The following is a 16,630-nucleotide window of genomic DNA, read 5'->3' as shown; positions in this document are numbered from 1 at the left end:
CCTCTCCACCTAGGCACCTCTCCACACTACCTTCCCCCTCGGAGGGGGTCACCCCAGGGCTGACCCCCAGTCTCCCCAGCTGCCAGTTGTTGCAGTTTCAAACTCAATTGTTCTCCCCGGTACTGAGGCAAATGGAGTCATTAATTACCTTCTATCGGCTGGGCTGAGTTCAGAATGCGATCAATATCCCCGCTTGTCATTCAGGGCAGCCCGCCTGTGCAGCCCCAGCCCCACCCCCACAGCAGCAGCAAGGCAGGACCTGGAGGTCTGAGCTGCCACCCGGGGCCTCCCATCTGATTGGGAACAGGGAGTGAGGTTTAGGACGCTGAGGAATGCGGGTACTCCCCAGAGCTGGGGTGCCTTCCAGACAGGGATTGATGGAATGGGAAGAGGAGGGGGCAGAAGAGAGGATGGAGGAGGGAAGAAAAATGAAGGGAAGGAGCCTGAGGGAATGAGGAGAGAGGGAGACTGGAAAAAAGATGAAGGGAAGATGGGGCAGGGTAGGGGAAGGATGAGGGGGGAGTAAGGGAGAGAGAGGAGGGAAGGGGTGCTAAGATGCCACAGCATTCTGAAAGGGGGTCCAGAGGGCCAGGCTGAGGAAAGAGATGTGGAATGCCGCTTGTCCTAGGGGATAGATGACACACCCCCATTGCCTCCCAGATAAACTGGACAACCTAGGAGTCTGGCCTGACCATGAACCCCAAGCCAACCTTGGCAGGCATGAAGAAGCCCTCAGAAATCTGGCTCAAATCTTTGGCTTGGGGCAAGACCAGGTCTGCCCATTCCACTAACCTTGGCAAACCACCTGCTATCCTTTACCAAACCCAGCTTCTAAATGTTCACTGCTAGGGTGAGAGGCTGGGGGTGGCTGCAGCCTGTCTGACCTCAAGCTTGCTGTGCCCATTCACAACCACTTGCCTCTGGGGGCAGTAACTGCATTAGGGACCTAACATAAGGCTGGACTAAGAGTAACATCTCCTGGGTTGAATCCTAGTTTGTTGCTCACTTGCTATGTGACCTTGGACAAGTCCTGTGGGCTTCTCTGGACTGAGTGTCCTTAGATATACACAAGAGATGCTAGAGCCTCCCTCAGCAATATTAATTTTTCCTTTCTCCGTGTCCAATAGCCATCTCTCCAAACCTCTACTGCAGAAATAATAACAATAATGACTAAAGCAAATCCAGTTCCTATTATGGTACCAGACCCCTATTATAGCACTGATTTAATTCTTAGAATAACAGCAACTAACATTTATTGTTTACCACACACCAGGCACTTGTCTAAGAATTTTTTACAAATCAACTCATCTAATTTTCACAAGAAAAACTTAAGCAGGAAGCTTCTTATCTCGGAAATGAAAGTGCAGAGGTTATGGAACGTTCCCAAGGTCACACAGGCACAATTAAGGAGTGACAGAGGAAGGCCAGGCAATCAGCTTCCGGCAGCTGAGTGCACTCCTGAGAAAGTGAAGGCTCATGAGGAGAAATAACTTACTACAGCAAATAAGTGGCACAGCCAAAAGTAAATTCTGTATGTGCCATATTTTTAAAAAATGCTTGTTTCTTCATTAAACTGTGAATTTTGAAGGCAAGGACACCATATTTTTCATCTTTAAGAAAAGCATGGAGCCTGATACATGATAGGTGATCACAAACATTGGCCAATTCGTTGAATAGATCTCTAAAAACAAAAGCCTGATGAATTCTTAACTTGACTTTCTCAACGTTTTACCTTTCAGAAGGAAAAAGAAAGAAGAGAAACTACTGCTCTGGATTCCGTGTCATTCACATTTTACAGTTGGAAAGTTTCATGGAGATAATTTAATCTGATTCCCTCTTAGAGATTTAAAATTTAAACCAAACAGAAAACAACAACAACAACAAAAACAAACAAACAAACAAACAAACAAACAAAAAAAACGAAACAACAAAAGCAGGCTCAGAGAGGGCACATAATGTTCCCATGTCACAGAGCTAGGCATTGCTAGAATTAGAACTCCTAACCCAAGGTCCTCTTCACTATTTCAGGTCACTTAATTCTGACCAAGGAAGAAAAATGGATAAAAGGGAAGTGGTGGGTATCTGGGGGCAAAGCAACCATGTCTAGAGTTGACAGTAGTAAAGGAAAGGCAGAATCCAATCTGAGGAAAGCAAACTGCTCTATGTAGAGGAAAAGAATAGGCAAGGGACCCCACAGCAAGAGAGTCTAAAAGAGAATATAACTCCATAAGGACAGGATGCTCTAAAAATGAAAGTCTGCTTTCATAAGCTCAAACAATCAACCTGACAAAGTAAAGAGAGTAAGAATGGGGGAGGGGTGGAAAGAGAAGGACATTTAAGGAAAATCACCACTGTTGCACACGACTAAGCTTTAAAATATGATGAGCTTAGATTTTAAAAGGACATGTACATTGAACAGTGGAAGATTATGCAGCCATTAAAAAATCATGTTTTCAAAGAATATGCAATGATATGTGAAAATGCTCCTATATAAAGTTAAGTGAAAATAGCAAGACATAAGGCTGTGTATACAGTACCATTTTAATTTTGATTAATAATGATATATATGTATAAAGTTAAATATGCACAGGAAAAAAAGCCTGGAAAAATGTATCAAATTCTAACAGTAGTTATCACTTAGTGATGAGATCATGGTTGATTTTTTTTAGAGCTTTATTGTTTTTCCAAACATTTTACAATGAATATGTATTGCACTTATGATCAAACAAAAGCTATGTATTTTTTTTTTCTCTTATAAAAGACAGAACAGCTGGGTGTGATGGCACATGCCTGTAATCCCAGCAGCTTTGAGGCTGAGGCAGCAGGATTGCAAGTTCAAAGCCAGCTTCAGCAACTTAGTGAGGCCCTAGGCAACTCAGCGAGACCCTGTCTCTAAATAAGATATTTTAAAAAGGGGCTGTGGATGTGGCTCAGTAGTTAAGCACCCCTGGATTCAATCCCTGGTACTAAAAAAAAAGAAAAGACGAAAAAGAACAGATGAAAGGAGAGACCAAACTAAAGATGGCATGAAAGTAGCATGCACCTGTCAGGAAGACAAAAACTTGGAATAAGATGAGACAACAAAAAAGGACCTTTGTTGCTATGTATGGGACAAAGAACAAAAAAAGAAGATGAGTTTAAGTTCAGTCCTTGGGAAGAGGCAATACTGAGAGAGGACAGGGAGGAGGCAGAATTTCTAGATCTCTAGCTTGCCTTTGTCTTCTGCACCAAAGGCTGAATCTTCAAAAGGCGATCAGCAGGAAGGTCCTGGTGCCCTGGTGGGAGGGCCTGGCAGGTAACCCTGAGCCATGCCAATTGAGTTAACTTCCCCAGATCATTTGTATGTCAGGACCCTGGGAGGAACTGATAGGGTCCTAAAATTGCTGTTGATAATACTTGAGCGAAGAAATGATAAGGAAAGAGTGAAGCAGTGACAAACCCAATGCCATCCTGCCTTGCAGGAAATGGGGAAAGGTAAGGGTAGGCAAACTACACTACAATAAATTCAGTATCAGGCTCTGAATATCTTTTAGAAGAAATTATTATACAGCTAATTTGTTGACACTAAAGAAGAAAACTTGGTACTCCAGAGCCTGCGCACACTCACTAAGTTGTGGCACATTAACTCAGTATCAATGCTAAGATCAAATGCTACCTTGAGACTTTCCCAAAATTGGAAGCAACTGTTTTTTTTTTCTTTCTCTCTTTCTCCCCTCACCCTTCTCTCAACATTTATCACAGTCTCTCAAGCCTTAATCAGAGCATTGACCACATTCTGCTGGTATAATGAAGTACACATCTCTTCCCTAGATTACAAGCTTCTTGAGGTCAAAGACTGTTCTATTTTACCTTTGTAAACTGATTTACAAAGCAGGCCATTTGCTCATCAACTTAAATTGATTCTTATTGATTGATTAAGGAAATTCTGAGGGTGTAGTAAATGTTAACATCTGGCAAAGAATCTCCTTCTTAGTTTTATGGGCGAGGTGAAGAGAAGTGAAATGGTTAATGGCTATTGGGTAGGCTCAATAATACCTAAAGCATTCGTTTATTGCAACCAGGAGGGAGGTATCTACTGGTTGGCCATGCACTTTCCTTTATTTTCAAGGAAAAATAGCTAAAGGAAAAGAAAAGGAACTACTTGGGTGATGATATAGAAGACATCCTTATGACCTTAATCGGGTAGAATTAAGAATCCAAACCAACAAGATGAAATTCAACAGGGATAAATGGAATGCCCTATGTTTAGGTTAAAAAAAATCAATTACACAAGGCAGAATGGGGTAGGCCTGGCTTGATAGCAATTGATGTGAAAAAGATCTCGAGGTTTTAGTTGACCACGAACTCAATATGAGCTCGAGTCTGACACGGCTGCTAAAAAATCGAATGTAATCTTAGGCTACATTATGGATGTAGAGTCTCCAGACGGAGAGGGGCAATGGTTCCACTGTACTTGGCATTGGCTGAAGTGTCTCTAGGGTTCAGTGTTCCTTCAAGAGTGACTTTAACCTTCAAGAATAAATTCCAAGATGGGTAACTAGGATGGTGAAGGAACTCCGGCAAGGGCAGGAACACGTCATGTGAGAAGCTAAAATCCATACAGGACTTAGCAAAGTGGTCAGTAAATAGAGTTGAATGAATGGAAAGAAAGGAAGGATGGAGGAAGTCAAATGGAGATCTTGACCACCATCTATCACTTCAGTGGCAAACTTCATGGTCTATATGTACTTGAGGAAATTGAGATTTTGAGATTATATAATTAGCTAAAGTTCCCAAAGCAAACAGGAAGTGGAAGTGGAGTCCATTTGGACTCCAACCCCTGTGTTCTTCCCTCAATCCCACAGTGGCTCAGTATAACAGCAAAGCTACAAACAATAGCAACTGTCCATTTACGCTTTATATCCAGGCAGGAGCTGTGCCTATTAGGCAGAACTACCGGAAAGGAGAGTTCCATGGTAAGGATCAGGTAAGATCTGATGACCCTCAAGAATCTGAGACTGTGCCTCGTTTCCACTCTCAGGCCAGCCCCTGGTCTCTTTCCATCCAGGAGGTATCCCTGGAGATGGTCCCTCCCCATCTTAGCAGCGCCCCCCACCAGGCTGAAGTCCATTTCTTGCTGTCTATTCTAGCCAGTTCCCGTCCCCAGTAGACTGGAAGCTCCTGAGATCCCTGCACACAGTCAAACACAGTGGGTGCTCAGGCCCACACTGACACAAAGATCCCGAGAGGAAAGCTACATGTTCTTAACATTCCACCAGCTTACACTCCAAAGTCAAGGTTCTCAGTCTGAAATGCACTTGAGGACAGAAGAATGGCCTGAATGACTATTAGGGCCCTCATGTAGGGAAGAGGGAGAGTCCAGGAAATTTACCAGCAGAGTTACTTTCCCATTTTGAATAAGTTAGCTCTCTCTCTCCCCCAAAGCCCCCAGGTTACCCACTGCTGAGGCATAGCCAGTCCTAATGTGTGACCTATGTGTGGAATAGTGGAAGATGCTGAGAGCAGAGATGGGGGAGGAGGAGACAAAGGCCAGAGGCAATGGGAAGGGAACCCAGGGGTGGTGGGAGAGAGAAAAGAGACTCATGGGAGGAAAGGGAGGGGAGTCCCTGGGTGATCAACTTCCCTGCTTGGGAGCACCCTATGTGCAGTCCTGCAGGCATGCCCACAAAGCTGGAGGGCAAGGAGGGCTCACTGAAAGTCTGCAGAGTCCCCAGATCTCCTTTTGCCCTCCTTGGGCTGGCAAGTAGGGGGTGGGGCTTTCTACCTGGTCCTGCACTGCCCCCCTCAAAGCTGGGCTCCAGCCCAGGCCAGAAACAGTTAGAAACCTCTCTGGAGGCAGGAGGGAAGGGGGCTTTGTTAGCTCAAAGGACACAAGCAAGGCGAAAAATTACATACCAGGCCGCCCTAAGTATGCTTGTTTAGAGAAACTGCTTGCATTTATGAAGTCTTTGGTGCGGAAAGCAGGGTTGCAAATGACTGCATCAGAGCGACAGTAAAGGCCATTAATTTCCTGTTATGTTTTCCTGTGTTGGGGGCTTTATTAATTTAATTTTACACTGTCGAACAACAGCGAGAGCTGACACTGCCACACCGCCACGGCTAGGGTTTTCTTTTTGTGTGTGTAGCAAGGCTTTGCCTGACATGCAAATCAACGCTATTACCAGAACCAATAAAGATGTGTGGAGGGAAGAGGGGAGGGCAGAGGGAGGGAGGGCAGAGGAGAGAGCAGGGGACAGAAAGGGCCAAGGCTATCCTCCACCAGTTTCTGCCTTCCTCTGTGCCTAGTATCTCCTGGCTGCCCAGGGCATTCTCCACGATCAGCAATTTCTGCCCACCCTTCACTCTCCCACTTCCCTTCATTCTCTGTCTGTAGTCCTGTGTCCCAGCTCCTGAACAGAGAAAGACATGAAGTCCCCAGGAAGAAGCAGGAGACAGACTTCTCCTTACTGTCTGTTCCCAGTTGAGGCATTTCACAGAAGCCACAGGGACAAGAGACAGATGCTGCCATACTAAGAGAAAGCTCTTGCTGCACACTTCACTTTGGGTCATTTTCTCTTCCACATTCCCATTCCTCAAAAGCCAAGGATCCTGGCCCACTTACACATTACCGGTGCACACATGCACACACCCATATTCTCATGCACAGGAAGAAGAGTCTGGAAAGGCAGATCCTCCAACTTGCTTACAAGTCCCTCTGAGAGTTCCCATGCTATAGCCCTGTTGGTCATTTATTTCCCTTGAATTCTCAGAAAAAGGAAAAAGGTCTCAAGTTATTTCTCTTTAAAAGAAACTCCAATGGCTGTCCTCAGCAGCCACAATACCCACTTGGTCAGTAGCCACAATATCCACTTGATCAGTATTAAGAGAAAAGAGAGGTTCCTGGAAGATCCAAGAGTACCACATTCTGGTTTTGTTTTTTGTGGTACTGGGGGTTGGAACCCAGGGCCTGGATCATGCTAGGGAAGGACTCTACCACTGGGTTACATCCCCAGACCTTTTTATTTTATGTCAAGACAGGGTCTTATGAAGCTGCCAGCCTACCCTTGAACTTGTAATCTTTCTGCCTCAGGCTCCTAAGTAGCTGAGATTACACGTGTGTGCCACCACACTTGATTTCAATGGTACAATATTCTGATTCCTTTTCCTACATAGGGGCTTGTACCCATTGCCCCAAGACCACCCATACCATCTCTCACCCAGAGCAGCTTCCATGATCCGGCTACCCCAGGCAGTTCACACGGCCCCCAGCTTAGCTTTACTATACCACCAGTCTTCCCAGCACTCATACTGATGGCCACAGCCTGAGTGGGTAGAGATGGCAGGTGGTCAGGGAAGAAGGGGGAAAGCAGCTCCTGGAGCCACTCCTCCTAAACACACCATCTGCATTCTCCCATCCCAGGCTTCTCAGGCTGCTGTGGCCTAGGGTGATGTATATGTGTGTGTGCTTGCTGGTGTCCACACATCTCTCCCTATGTCACTGGCTTGCTTGCTCTCCTGCCCACACTTTCTGCTTCAGGAGCTGTTTGGTAGCCTCGGAGAGGCTACTGGAAGGAATCCAGTTCTCCTGAGGAAGAAGGCATAAACTTCATAAACTGCATTTACTTTAATGCAGGTTCCTGAGGCTGCTTTCCTCCAGCTTGTCTTCCCTCCCCGTCTACTACATCTCCATCACATTCTATCCCCGACCCCGTGTGCACCCAGACTACATGCTATAGCCAGACCTCTTGAAAAGACGAAGCCTGGGGCAGAGAAGGGGTATGAGTATGAGCTCCACTCATAGGAGAACTCTCACGGCAGTCCTGGACAGGCCCCAGGAGATGCCTACACCCTGTCTCCAGTGGAGATGAGCACAAAGGGTGCTTTGAAGCAAGCAGGCAGCCTCAGGGAGGGAGGGGATGCTGACATTTCTTGGGGATGGCCAAATGAGGAGCCACCTGGAGGCTGGGCCACAGGCTTTCAAGAAAGGAAGGGAGAGAAGGCAGGGCTTCTGCCAGGTTGAGGTTTGTGAGGCCTCTCTTGTCTGCTGCTGTCAAGGTCAGCAGGTTCGGGTTCACCGAAGGGTCAGGATGGTTTGAATTACTGGCTCTGCTGCAACTCCGGCTCTGAGGCTCGTGACTATCTTCCAGCCCCTGCACCAGGCCCCACCCTCCCCCAACCCTCCTGGCCTTTCTACCCCCACAGGCAGAGTGAGAGGGTCCCAAAGAGCCTGAAGGCCTGAGAAAGGCAGGGTGGGAAGGGGTCCTTCTCTGGGCTCAGTGGTTCAGGAGCCTGCCAGGACCCATTCCTTTGGTGGGCATGATCCTGGGGTCTCCCTTCCCCTTTATTATCTCCAAACCCATTTTCCAAGGGGTCCTCATGCCAGCTGTCTGCCCTTCTCACTGCCCACTGGTCCGCAGAGGAGGAGGTGCTCTGGGAGGCAAGCCCACAAGCAGCAGGGCCTGGGGGACAGCCCTGGGCCTGGCTCCTCCCTCCTGCGTGCACAGCCTGCTCTGGGGGAGAAGGGCAGAGCTGAGGCAGCGGATTTCTCGCTTGGTGCCCTTGCCAGGAAGGGAAAGGAGAATGATGCCTACCTGCAGGGCTGTTGCCAAGGGATGACCAAAAGGTGAAGATGGATTCTAACATGATGGGTGCTCATGAGAGGGTGCAAACAGGGCAGCGGGGTGGAGAACCTCCTGGCCTTTGCTGAGGAATTTGTAATACCTGTGTTGAACCTACCCAAATGTCTGGGGGTGGAGGGACACATGTACCCCCCTCTACAACAAATCTGTGCATTTCTTCCTAGGGATGGTCCACCTATCTATTCTGGCTTCTGACACTATATGAAAAAATATATGCTCATTTGTACTAAACCTCAAAATACTTCCTCAAACAATCTACTCTTTATCCATAGTAGTATGAACTAGTTGGGAAACAAAGGTAGTTAATAATTTGATTGATCTCTGGTACAAATGCACGGTTTTATAGATAAATTCATGAGCCTGTCAGTCTCACACAGCCATTGATAAACCTGGGTACTTACCCACAGAAAAATACAGTCACCTGCATGCAGGGCCCTCAGTAAAAGTCTTAATAGAACATCAACATAACCTCCAAAAGCATTCTACATCTACCTCTGTAGAGTGACATAGTGTGTTCAACAGGCTCATGGCCAATATTACCCAGAGAGTTTGGCTAAAATATGTGATTCAACTAAGATAGGAAAATTCCCCTCTCAGGTATGACCAGTCGAATTTCCCTGGTTACTATAAAGATATACTCATGACCACGAATGTGTTCATAAGTGGGTTTTTTTTTCTGGTGTCTTAGTGAATTTTGACCTTTGAACCTTAACTTTTTCTTGAACTGGAGTAGATGTTAGCTAGGTTTATAATATTAGTTGGAAAATGAACACAGGCTGAGCTTTGTTAATGCAGTTAAATTCAGGAGCTTGTTTAGATAGATGGTTCCCTTTGTGTAGCTTTCCTTTCTGGACTTTCATAGGACCTGTCACATAGGGGCAGGGTCTGTGACATGTGCTAGGCAGTATAGAACATGTGAAGACATATAATCCTAACAGTAATTCATAAGGCACCTTAGTCCCTACTTATCCAAATTTTACTTTTCAAGGTTTCAGTTACCTACAGTCAAGTATAGTCTATTAAATGGAAAATTCCAGAAATACACAATTCATAAGTTTTAAATTGCATGCCTTTCTGAGTAGCATGATGAAATATTGAACAGCCCCCTCTGTCCCACCTGGTATGTGAATCATCCTTTTGTTTGGCATATCTATGCTGTACCTGTTAGTCACTTAGTAGCCATCTCAGTTATCAGATTAACTGTCATGGTATCAATGTATGGCTACAATTATTCTATCTTATTATTAGGTGTCGTTAATCTCTTACTGAACCTTATCTATAAATTAAACTTTGTCCTGTGTATATATATAGGAAAAACAAAGTATGTGTAGGACTGGGTACTAACCTTGGTTTCAAGTACTCACTGTGGATCCTGAAACATATCTAGTGGATAAAGGGGGGCTGCTGTGTTCTCTAAGAAGGAAATCAGAGGGGTGTGTGTGTGTGTGTGTGTGTGTGTGTATTAGGCAGTAAACAGACATATTCGTGTCCAAGTGCTGGGTTTAGGTTAAGAAATCAGTGAAACCTCATTTTGTTTACCCAATACAGTGCAACCTCATCATGTCTCCTGGGCCCTCCTCAGCAACCTCTCAGCTCCTTCAAGCTGAATCCCATCCCACTAAAATAGTGCAGACTCAGCAAAATTTCCCCAAGCTCTTCTCATTCAGGGTGAGCTTAGGTCCCTCTCTGGTTCCACCAGCTCCCTGCACTGGGACCAAAGGCCACCAGGAGTTTAGGTTAGTGTTGTAGCCTCTGTTTCTAAATGCCCACTCCATGCCCTTTCCCTCTCAGTTCAGAGCAGGCTCACCTACCAAGCAGGGCTCACCTGCACACTTCCCCCACCAGCCTTGGCCAACACAGCAAGCTGCGCCCAAAGACCCAGACCCAGGGCCCCCAGGTGGCAGGGCAGTGGCAGATTTTCCTCTTCCCTGGGGTCTCCTCACCTGCCTTTTCTGATACTGACTCTCCTCCCACTGCTCCTCCAAGGGAGAGCCGGGAAGACAGCTTGGTGACCAGGGCATGCCTGGTTTCCATTAATGAGATACACGGAGCGCAAGCCAGCCATGGAGGCAGCCTACAAAAGGAGGCGATCGGGCGGCCAGGAGCCGAGCTGCTCAGGTAATTGGTTTATCTATCTGGAAGCAGGGGGAGCAATCTCAGCACAGACAGACTAGCAGTAAAGTCTCTTCCTTAAGGCTATTTCCTTTGTCTTTTCAATTGCTTGCACATCCATGTGAGAGAGGGAGAGAGTGTTAAAGAGAGAGGGAGAGGGAGAAATGTTAATTTGTGAATTAATGGCTTTTCTCAGCGGAATTGTAAATTCAAATGTCACCTCACACGGTGACACCACGGCTGGTCTGCTGAAGAAGCAATGATAAGATCCCCCACCTCCCTTGGTGCCCCTCCCTCCCCAAAGATAGCTGTGGAGTGGAACATGCTACTTTTAATTTGCAATAACAACACAACAGAGGTATGCAGTAATGACTGCCTGCTTCCACCCTCCTCCTGGCTTCCTGCCCCCCAGTCCAGGTGGCTCCCCCATTTCCTCTCTCCCCAACCCCTTCTGAGACAACACCTCACCTCACCCTGGCTGGCCCCCACCCCACCCAGCCAGTGCCTGATCACATGGGGGGTGCCTTTGGAATTGACAATGCTGCAACCCTCTCTTCTCCTTCAATAATCAGGGAATTAATGACCCTGAAGTTAAAGTGAGGCTGATACTGAGGCCCTGCCCAGCGTTGGGAAAAAGCCTTCATTGTTTTCAAGCAGGAGGCGGGCAGCAGTGAGGGAGATTCATGGATGGAGATTGAATATGCAATTTTCTTTCACCTTGCCAAGAGCTGCCCCTGGGCTGTGCCTGGCCTAAATTTTTCCTTTTACCATCTCTGCCTTATCCGGCCCTCCCACCTCCCTTCCATTCTTTCCAGAAAATTACCTTCAAAATTGATTTCCACTTTTACAAACAAATATAATGGGAACACAGGAAAAAACTTGGGCCGTGATGAATTAGGGCTGTCAGGTGCTTCCAGGTCTCCTTTGCTTTTGTTTTACTACCCGATCTGCTCTTTGTTTTTCCAAGGGCTGGAAAAACTGCCCCCCATGCACTGAGCGCCTGACCCTCCAGGCCACCAGGGCCTCAGTCCTACACCCCCTCAGTGGCCCACGGCGGAAGCCGATCCAGGCCCTGAGACTCTGTTAGCCTCTTATGTGCCCAGTGGAAGCCTGAACAGCTGCCTCTTTTCTGTTCTCTGTCCTTAGGAACCCACTTTCTCAATGTTCTCTAACCACCGCCCCCAGCTATTTCCCTTGACCCCCACACCATGATCCCTCTGGCCCTCATACCTCTTAAAGTCCAGACCAGATGCAAACCTCCACCTCCTCTAATGTGGGCAGGATCAGTGTATACCTCGACTAGAGCAAATAAGAGACAAACACTGAGAGATCTTGAAAGACAGGCAGGTAGAAGATTGGGGGCCATTCCCTGAGACTGGAAGACCAGACTCCTCTTCAAAGGGCTGCAAGGGTTCTGAGCTGCAACTCCCACACAGCCTGAGCGAGTGAGGGTTCCCAGCTTCAGTCTCCCTAGGGTTGGCCCCAGCCATCCCTGGAGGCAAACTCAAGACATCCCATCCATTTGCCAACAGATGTAGAGAAGGTTCTATGGGCCAAACTCTATTTGCATGTCTGTGCCCAGGACCATGGACACTCAACTAATTCAGGCCTAGCTTAGAGCTCTCCTCAGTCATTGGTGCTGGTAGACACACATATGGTTATACTGGTACTCTCTCTAAGCATGCACACTACCTAGAAAACTGAATACCTTTCCAACACGTGACATATCATATCTCCTTACACCCAAAGATCTCAGAGGAGGTAGAACACACACACACAGAGACTCATACTTGCATGAACTGTGGGGAAAATTACATATGGTCTCTAAAACAAGCATACATTTTTCCAAGGTAAATAAATCAATTTGCATGTAGGAGCAGAAATATATTAGATAGATAGAGGGAGTGATGCCCCCATATTAAGGGGGAAAAGGGTCTTTATTTATATACATAGAAAACACCAACAGGTAACCATAGAGCAAATGAATAGGTAGAGATGGACAAAGGTTGTCCCAGTTACACAGGTGAGGCCAACTGCACTGGTCACATCCAGGTTAGCTTATCCAGCATCAGCCAGAGGCTGCCGTAGTAATAAGAAGCTACACCAAGGTTATGGAGCCTGTGTCCAAATCAGTTTCTTTCTGACACAACTTCATTTCCCCATGAAATCAAAACCCATAACGAGGCTTTCTTTCCCAGATGCAAATCAATCCATCTTCCAATATGGAGTTGGTGCAACACTCTATATCCATGATCTCATGGAATCTTCTCCATAGTACTTGTGAAGAAAGAATTGTTACCATGTCCATTTTATAGAGGAGAAAACTGAGGTGATGCATGTTAAGTGACTTGCCCAAGGTCACACTGATAGTAAGGGGCGCTAAAATTCATGCCAAGCTATGCTCGCCCCAGAGCTCACATCTTCCCCCCTGAGCACTCTGCCCATCCATGCTAAGCTCCTGGGCTGCATGCTGACCTCCACGCTGCACCCTCTTTCCTAGTGGATCTTTGCAGCTTTCTCTTGCCTCCATCCAGGGCTCCTAGACAAGGGTAGGTGCTGCTCATTTCCACAACTTATTCCCCTTCTTTGTTCCAAGACTAACCTGAGCAACACTCTTTGGGACTTATAGGAGGGAAACTAACTAAGGAAATAAACTGCTTCTTTCAGTTACAGCTTCATCCAAATCAGAAGGGAGTTATTAAAGGCAGTCACAGGACTAGGCCATTTGTAGTCACACAACCTGCCCTGTCTAAAAATGCACAACTGTACCAGCTTGGCACCACTTAGCTGCACAAATCATTGTGCATCTAATTAATGGAATGCAAACCCACAGCCTCCCTGCAATCCCACACATCAAAGGATGACACCAACACACCTCCCTTACACCGATCAACAAACTGGCCATGACTTTATTTGGATTTTTGGACAAGTTATGTAACTGCTCTATGCTTCAACATGGCTGCCGATGGACAGCAATGCTCTGGGCCACAGCAGAAAGCAAAGGGCATCAGGTCCCCCCCCCCCGCCCCCGCAGTGCTGAGGTTGGAACTCAGGACCTCATGCTTGCTAGGTAAACACTCTACCGCTGAGCTACAGTCCTAGCCCATACGTCGGTTTTAGGCTGATTAAGGATAGGAAAGTTCAAATCTCTGTATTCCAGCTTCAACCTTCTGAAGATCAATGTCCCTTCAAAGTTCCAGGGAATCCAGACTTAATGCACCCACCCATAATTTTAGTTAAGAAGTAAGGAATTTAGCAGGGTACTGAATGATGATTCTTCCTTCTTAGACTGAAGCATAGCCTGTCTTCTGGGGACTTCATGACATGACTTCCTCATCTATCGCTGGTCTGTCTATCTCCTGGGAGTTTCTGGACTCCTGAAGGAGAGTCACAGCTTCTAAAGTGGCATATTTCTCCAGGGAAAATCTGGGGTTTTCCACACTCCCACAGGCCAGGACATGGCAAGAAGTCTCAAGCAGCCCACAGTCACCATCAGCTTTTCCCCAGAGTCACAGCTGATCGGCCCTTTACTAATATCCCCATGGATATGATTGCTGCAGATACTAATAATGCTGTCCATATTCTGAGTGCCAGTGCCAATAACGCTCTGGGTATTATCACTGTGAACACCAGTAACTACTGCTGAGATTGTCTCCACTAATGCCAGCACATGCTGCAGTCATTGTCCTCGCTAATGCCCACCACCGTGACATTGTTAGAGCTGAAGAATGGGCCGCACTGTACCCAGAGGCAGGAACCGGAGCAGCTTCCTGGAGGGCAGAGAAGTACCCAGCTTGCCCTCAGGATATGCCACTTTCAGGGAGATGCCACAGTGCCTGAGGCCAAAGGAGAACCAGTTTGGCAAGGGGCATCCAAGGTCCTCCTGGAGGGAGATGTGCCTGGCCTTCCATTCCCTCTAGGGTCTAGTCCCTGGACATGCATCCTCAGTCCCATCCCAACATTCCTCAGGCCCCCCAAGTCAGTTTCTCTTTCACCTGCAGTATTGGCCCAAGAGCTGAAGGACATACTGGGTGTCTGCGCAGCCTGTGCCCGAGGCTGCCTCCTGCGACCGGCCTGCCAGCTGCTTTGCTACCTTGGCCTGACTGCAGAGTTGGGCTACATCATCTTGACACATAATTATCTCCCCTATTCTTAATCATCTGAGCTGCTCCCTAATGCAAACTGGGTCTGGCTGCTTGGAGGCATCAGGAGTGGGGGAGGGGGAGGAGGGCTGCCACAGATCTACCTTTGCTCTTCTCTCCCTCCTCTCCCTTCCCACCTGGGTCCCATGGATCAAGAGCAGGGCAGTGGTCAGGAGAAGCTGGCCTCCCCCACAGTCCTGGCCTCCAGTGAAAGGACAGCTGTATCTGGCCTGAGGTTGGTCAAGAGAAGAGGGATTCAGGACAAAAGAACCCCTGCTAAAAAAGGACAGGGCCTCTGCTCCTTCTTGCCACCTGGCTAGGTAAGTGTTTAAGAGGAAACTTCAAGGTCCCCATTATCTCTCACCTGAAGATTTCAACTGCTTCCTCACTGTCTTCCTGCCACCATCACTGTCACATTGCTGGGAAGAGGAGTTTCTCAAATCCAGCTGTGCTTCTGTCCTTCCTGCCTAGACACCTTCAGTGGCTACTCCTGCTTTCAGGAGAAAGGTCCTCTCTCCTTACACAGCTCAGGCTTGGCCTGCTCTCCTGCTACCTGAACCCACCTACTGAGCCTTACCTTGCACCATTTCCCTTCATGCCTGTTCATTCCTGCCAAAGCTGCCCTGCATTTGCTGGTGACAAGGTTTGCTCTATTAGATAGGATTTCAGGCTGCCATTGTATGTAACATCTTCCTCAGCCATGGTCAAGGCCTCTCCTCAAAGAGCAGCCCTACCTGGCAGTGACCTCCCTCCCCACCTCCTTCTCACTCCCAGCTCCCAGGTGGCCAGACCTCTAACATGCACCATATCTGATGGACCTTTCTGTTCTTTGGACTCAGTGTTTATATGCCCCACTGGAAAATAAGCTCTTTAAGGACAAGAATCATATCTTCTTTTACTTGGGGATCCTCTGCACCAAGCTTTTCTTGCAGCTGATGTGCAGGAAGTTTCACTGAATTAAATTAACTCAGAACAATGAATGTGCGCAACTGCTCTGAGAGGACAGCACTCTGTCCTGGGCCTGCCAGGCCTAGCCCTGGGTGGCTAAAGCCTCAGGCCAGTGCCTTCCTACCCCAGCCTCCCTTCATGGGATGTCCGCAGAGGGCATGCATGCCCCCAACCTCAGGCCAAGGGGGTAATGGGGTAGGGTGGACAGAAGTGGTGCCTCCCTGGCCCCTGGACATCTCATACTCTGAATAACACAGGGGTTGGTAGCTAAAGAGAAACGCTTAGGGTTTGAGAGGCAAATTCTACCAAAGCACTCAGGGTGCCAGGGAGCTTGGCTAAGGCCTGAGTATGGGAAGTCCCAGGGAGAGCTGGGACTTAGGGCCTTTCACGCTGCCTCCCACTGCCCATCAGGGGCTGCCGCCAAAACAACCACAATGAAATTTAGTGAGTGGCAAAGGCCGTGGCAGCCAAATGGGTTTGGATATTTTGGAAGAAGGAGAAATAGAGCCAGACAAGCTGTTTCCCTGTGAAACGAGGCTATTAGGGCTTCTGGAAAGAGGCCAGCACCAGGTCATCACTGTCTTGCCAGACCTAGGCCTCTCCTACACTCCATCCCGTCTGCTGGAGGCCCGGCCTCACACTCTTTCTTCCCTCTGCCTGGGCCCAGGAAATCCAGGCTGTGGCCCATGGAATATCAGCTTTGTCCCTCTTCTCCATTCTTCACTTGCTCAAGGGCTTGTCTATGCTTGGGGTAACCACAGGACAAACTGTCCAAACATTGCATTCTTGAGAGAAAGGGAGGTGTTGCTG

At 47.6% G+C, this 16,630-nt stretch overlaps 1 protein-coding gene across 10 annotated transcripts in view; it reads right to left on the bottom strand.

The window, feature by feature from the left end:
* The window catches only part of Pax2 (paired box 2), a 78,088-nt gene that overhangs the window by 27,591 nt on the left and 33,867 nt on the right, over positions 1–16,630 (bottom strand). For 3 of the 10 annotated variants that reach the window (XM_076834377.1, XM_076834378.1, XM_076834379.1), the window contains exon 6: positions 11,961–12,029. The exons of the other annotated variants lie outside the window; for them this stretch is intronic. In XM_076834377.1, the coding sequence (XP_076690492.1) occupies positions 11,961–12,029 (69 nt within the window). The remainder of the gene's footprint in view (positions 1–11,960; positions 12,030–16,630) is intronic. 10 annotated transcript variants of the gene reach the window in all.

This window comes from Callospermophilus lateralis, chromosome 15 (assembly GCF_048772815.1).
Source record: "Callospermophilus lateralis isolate mCalLat2 chromosome 15, mCalLat2.hap1, whole genome shotgun sequence".
Taxonomy (NCBI): Eukaryota; Metazoa; Chordata; class Mammalia; order Rodentia; family Sciuridae; genus Callospermophilus; species Callospermophilus lateralis.
Note: the sequence above shows the minus strand (reverse complement) of the source record. Positions and strands in the feature narration are given on the sequence as shown.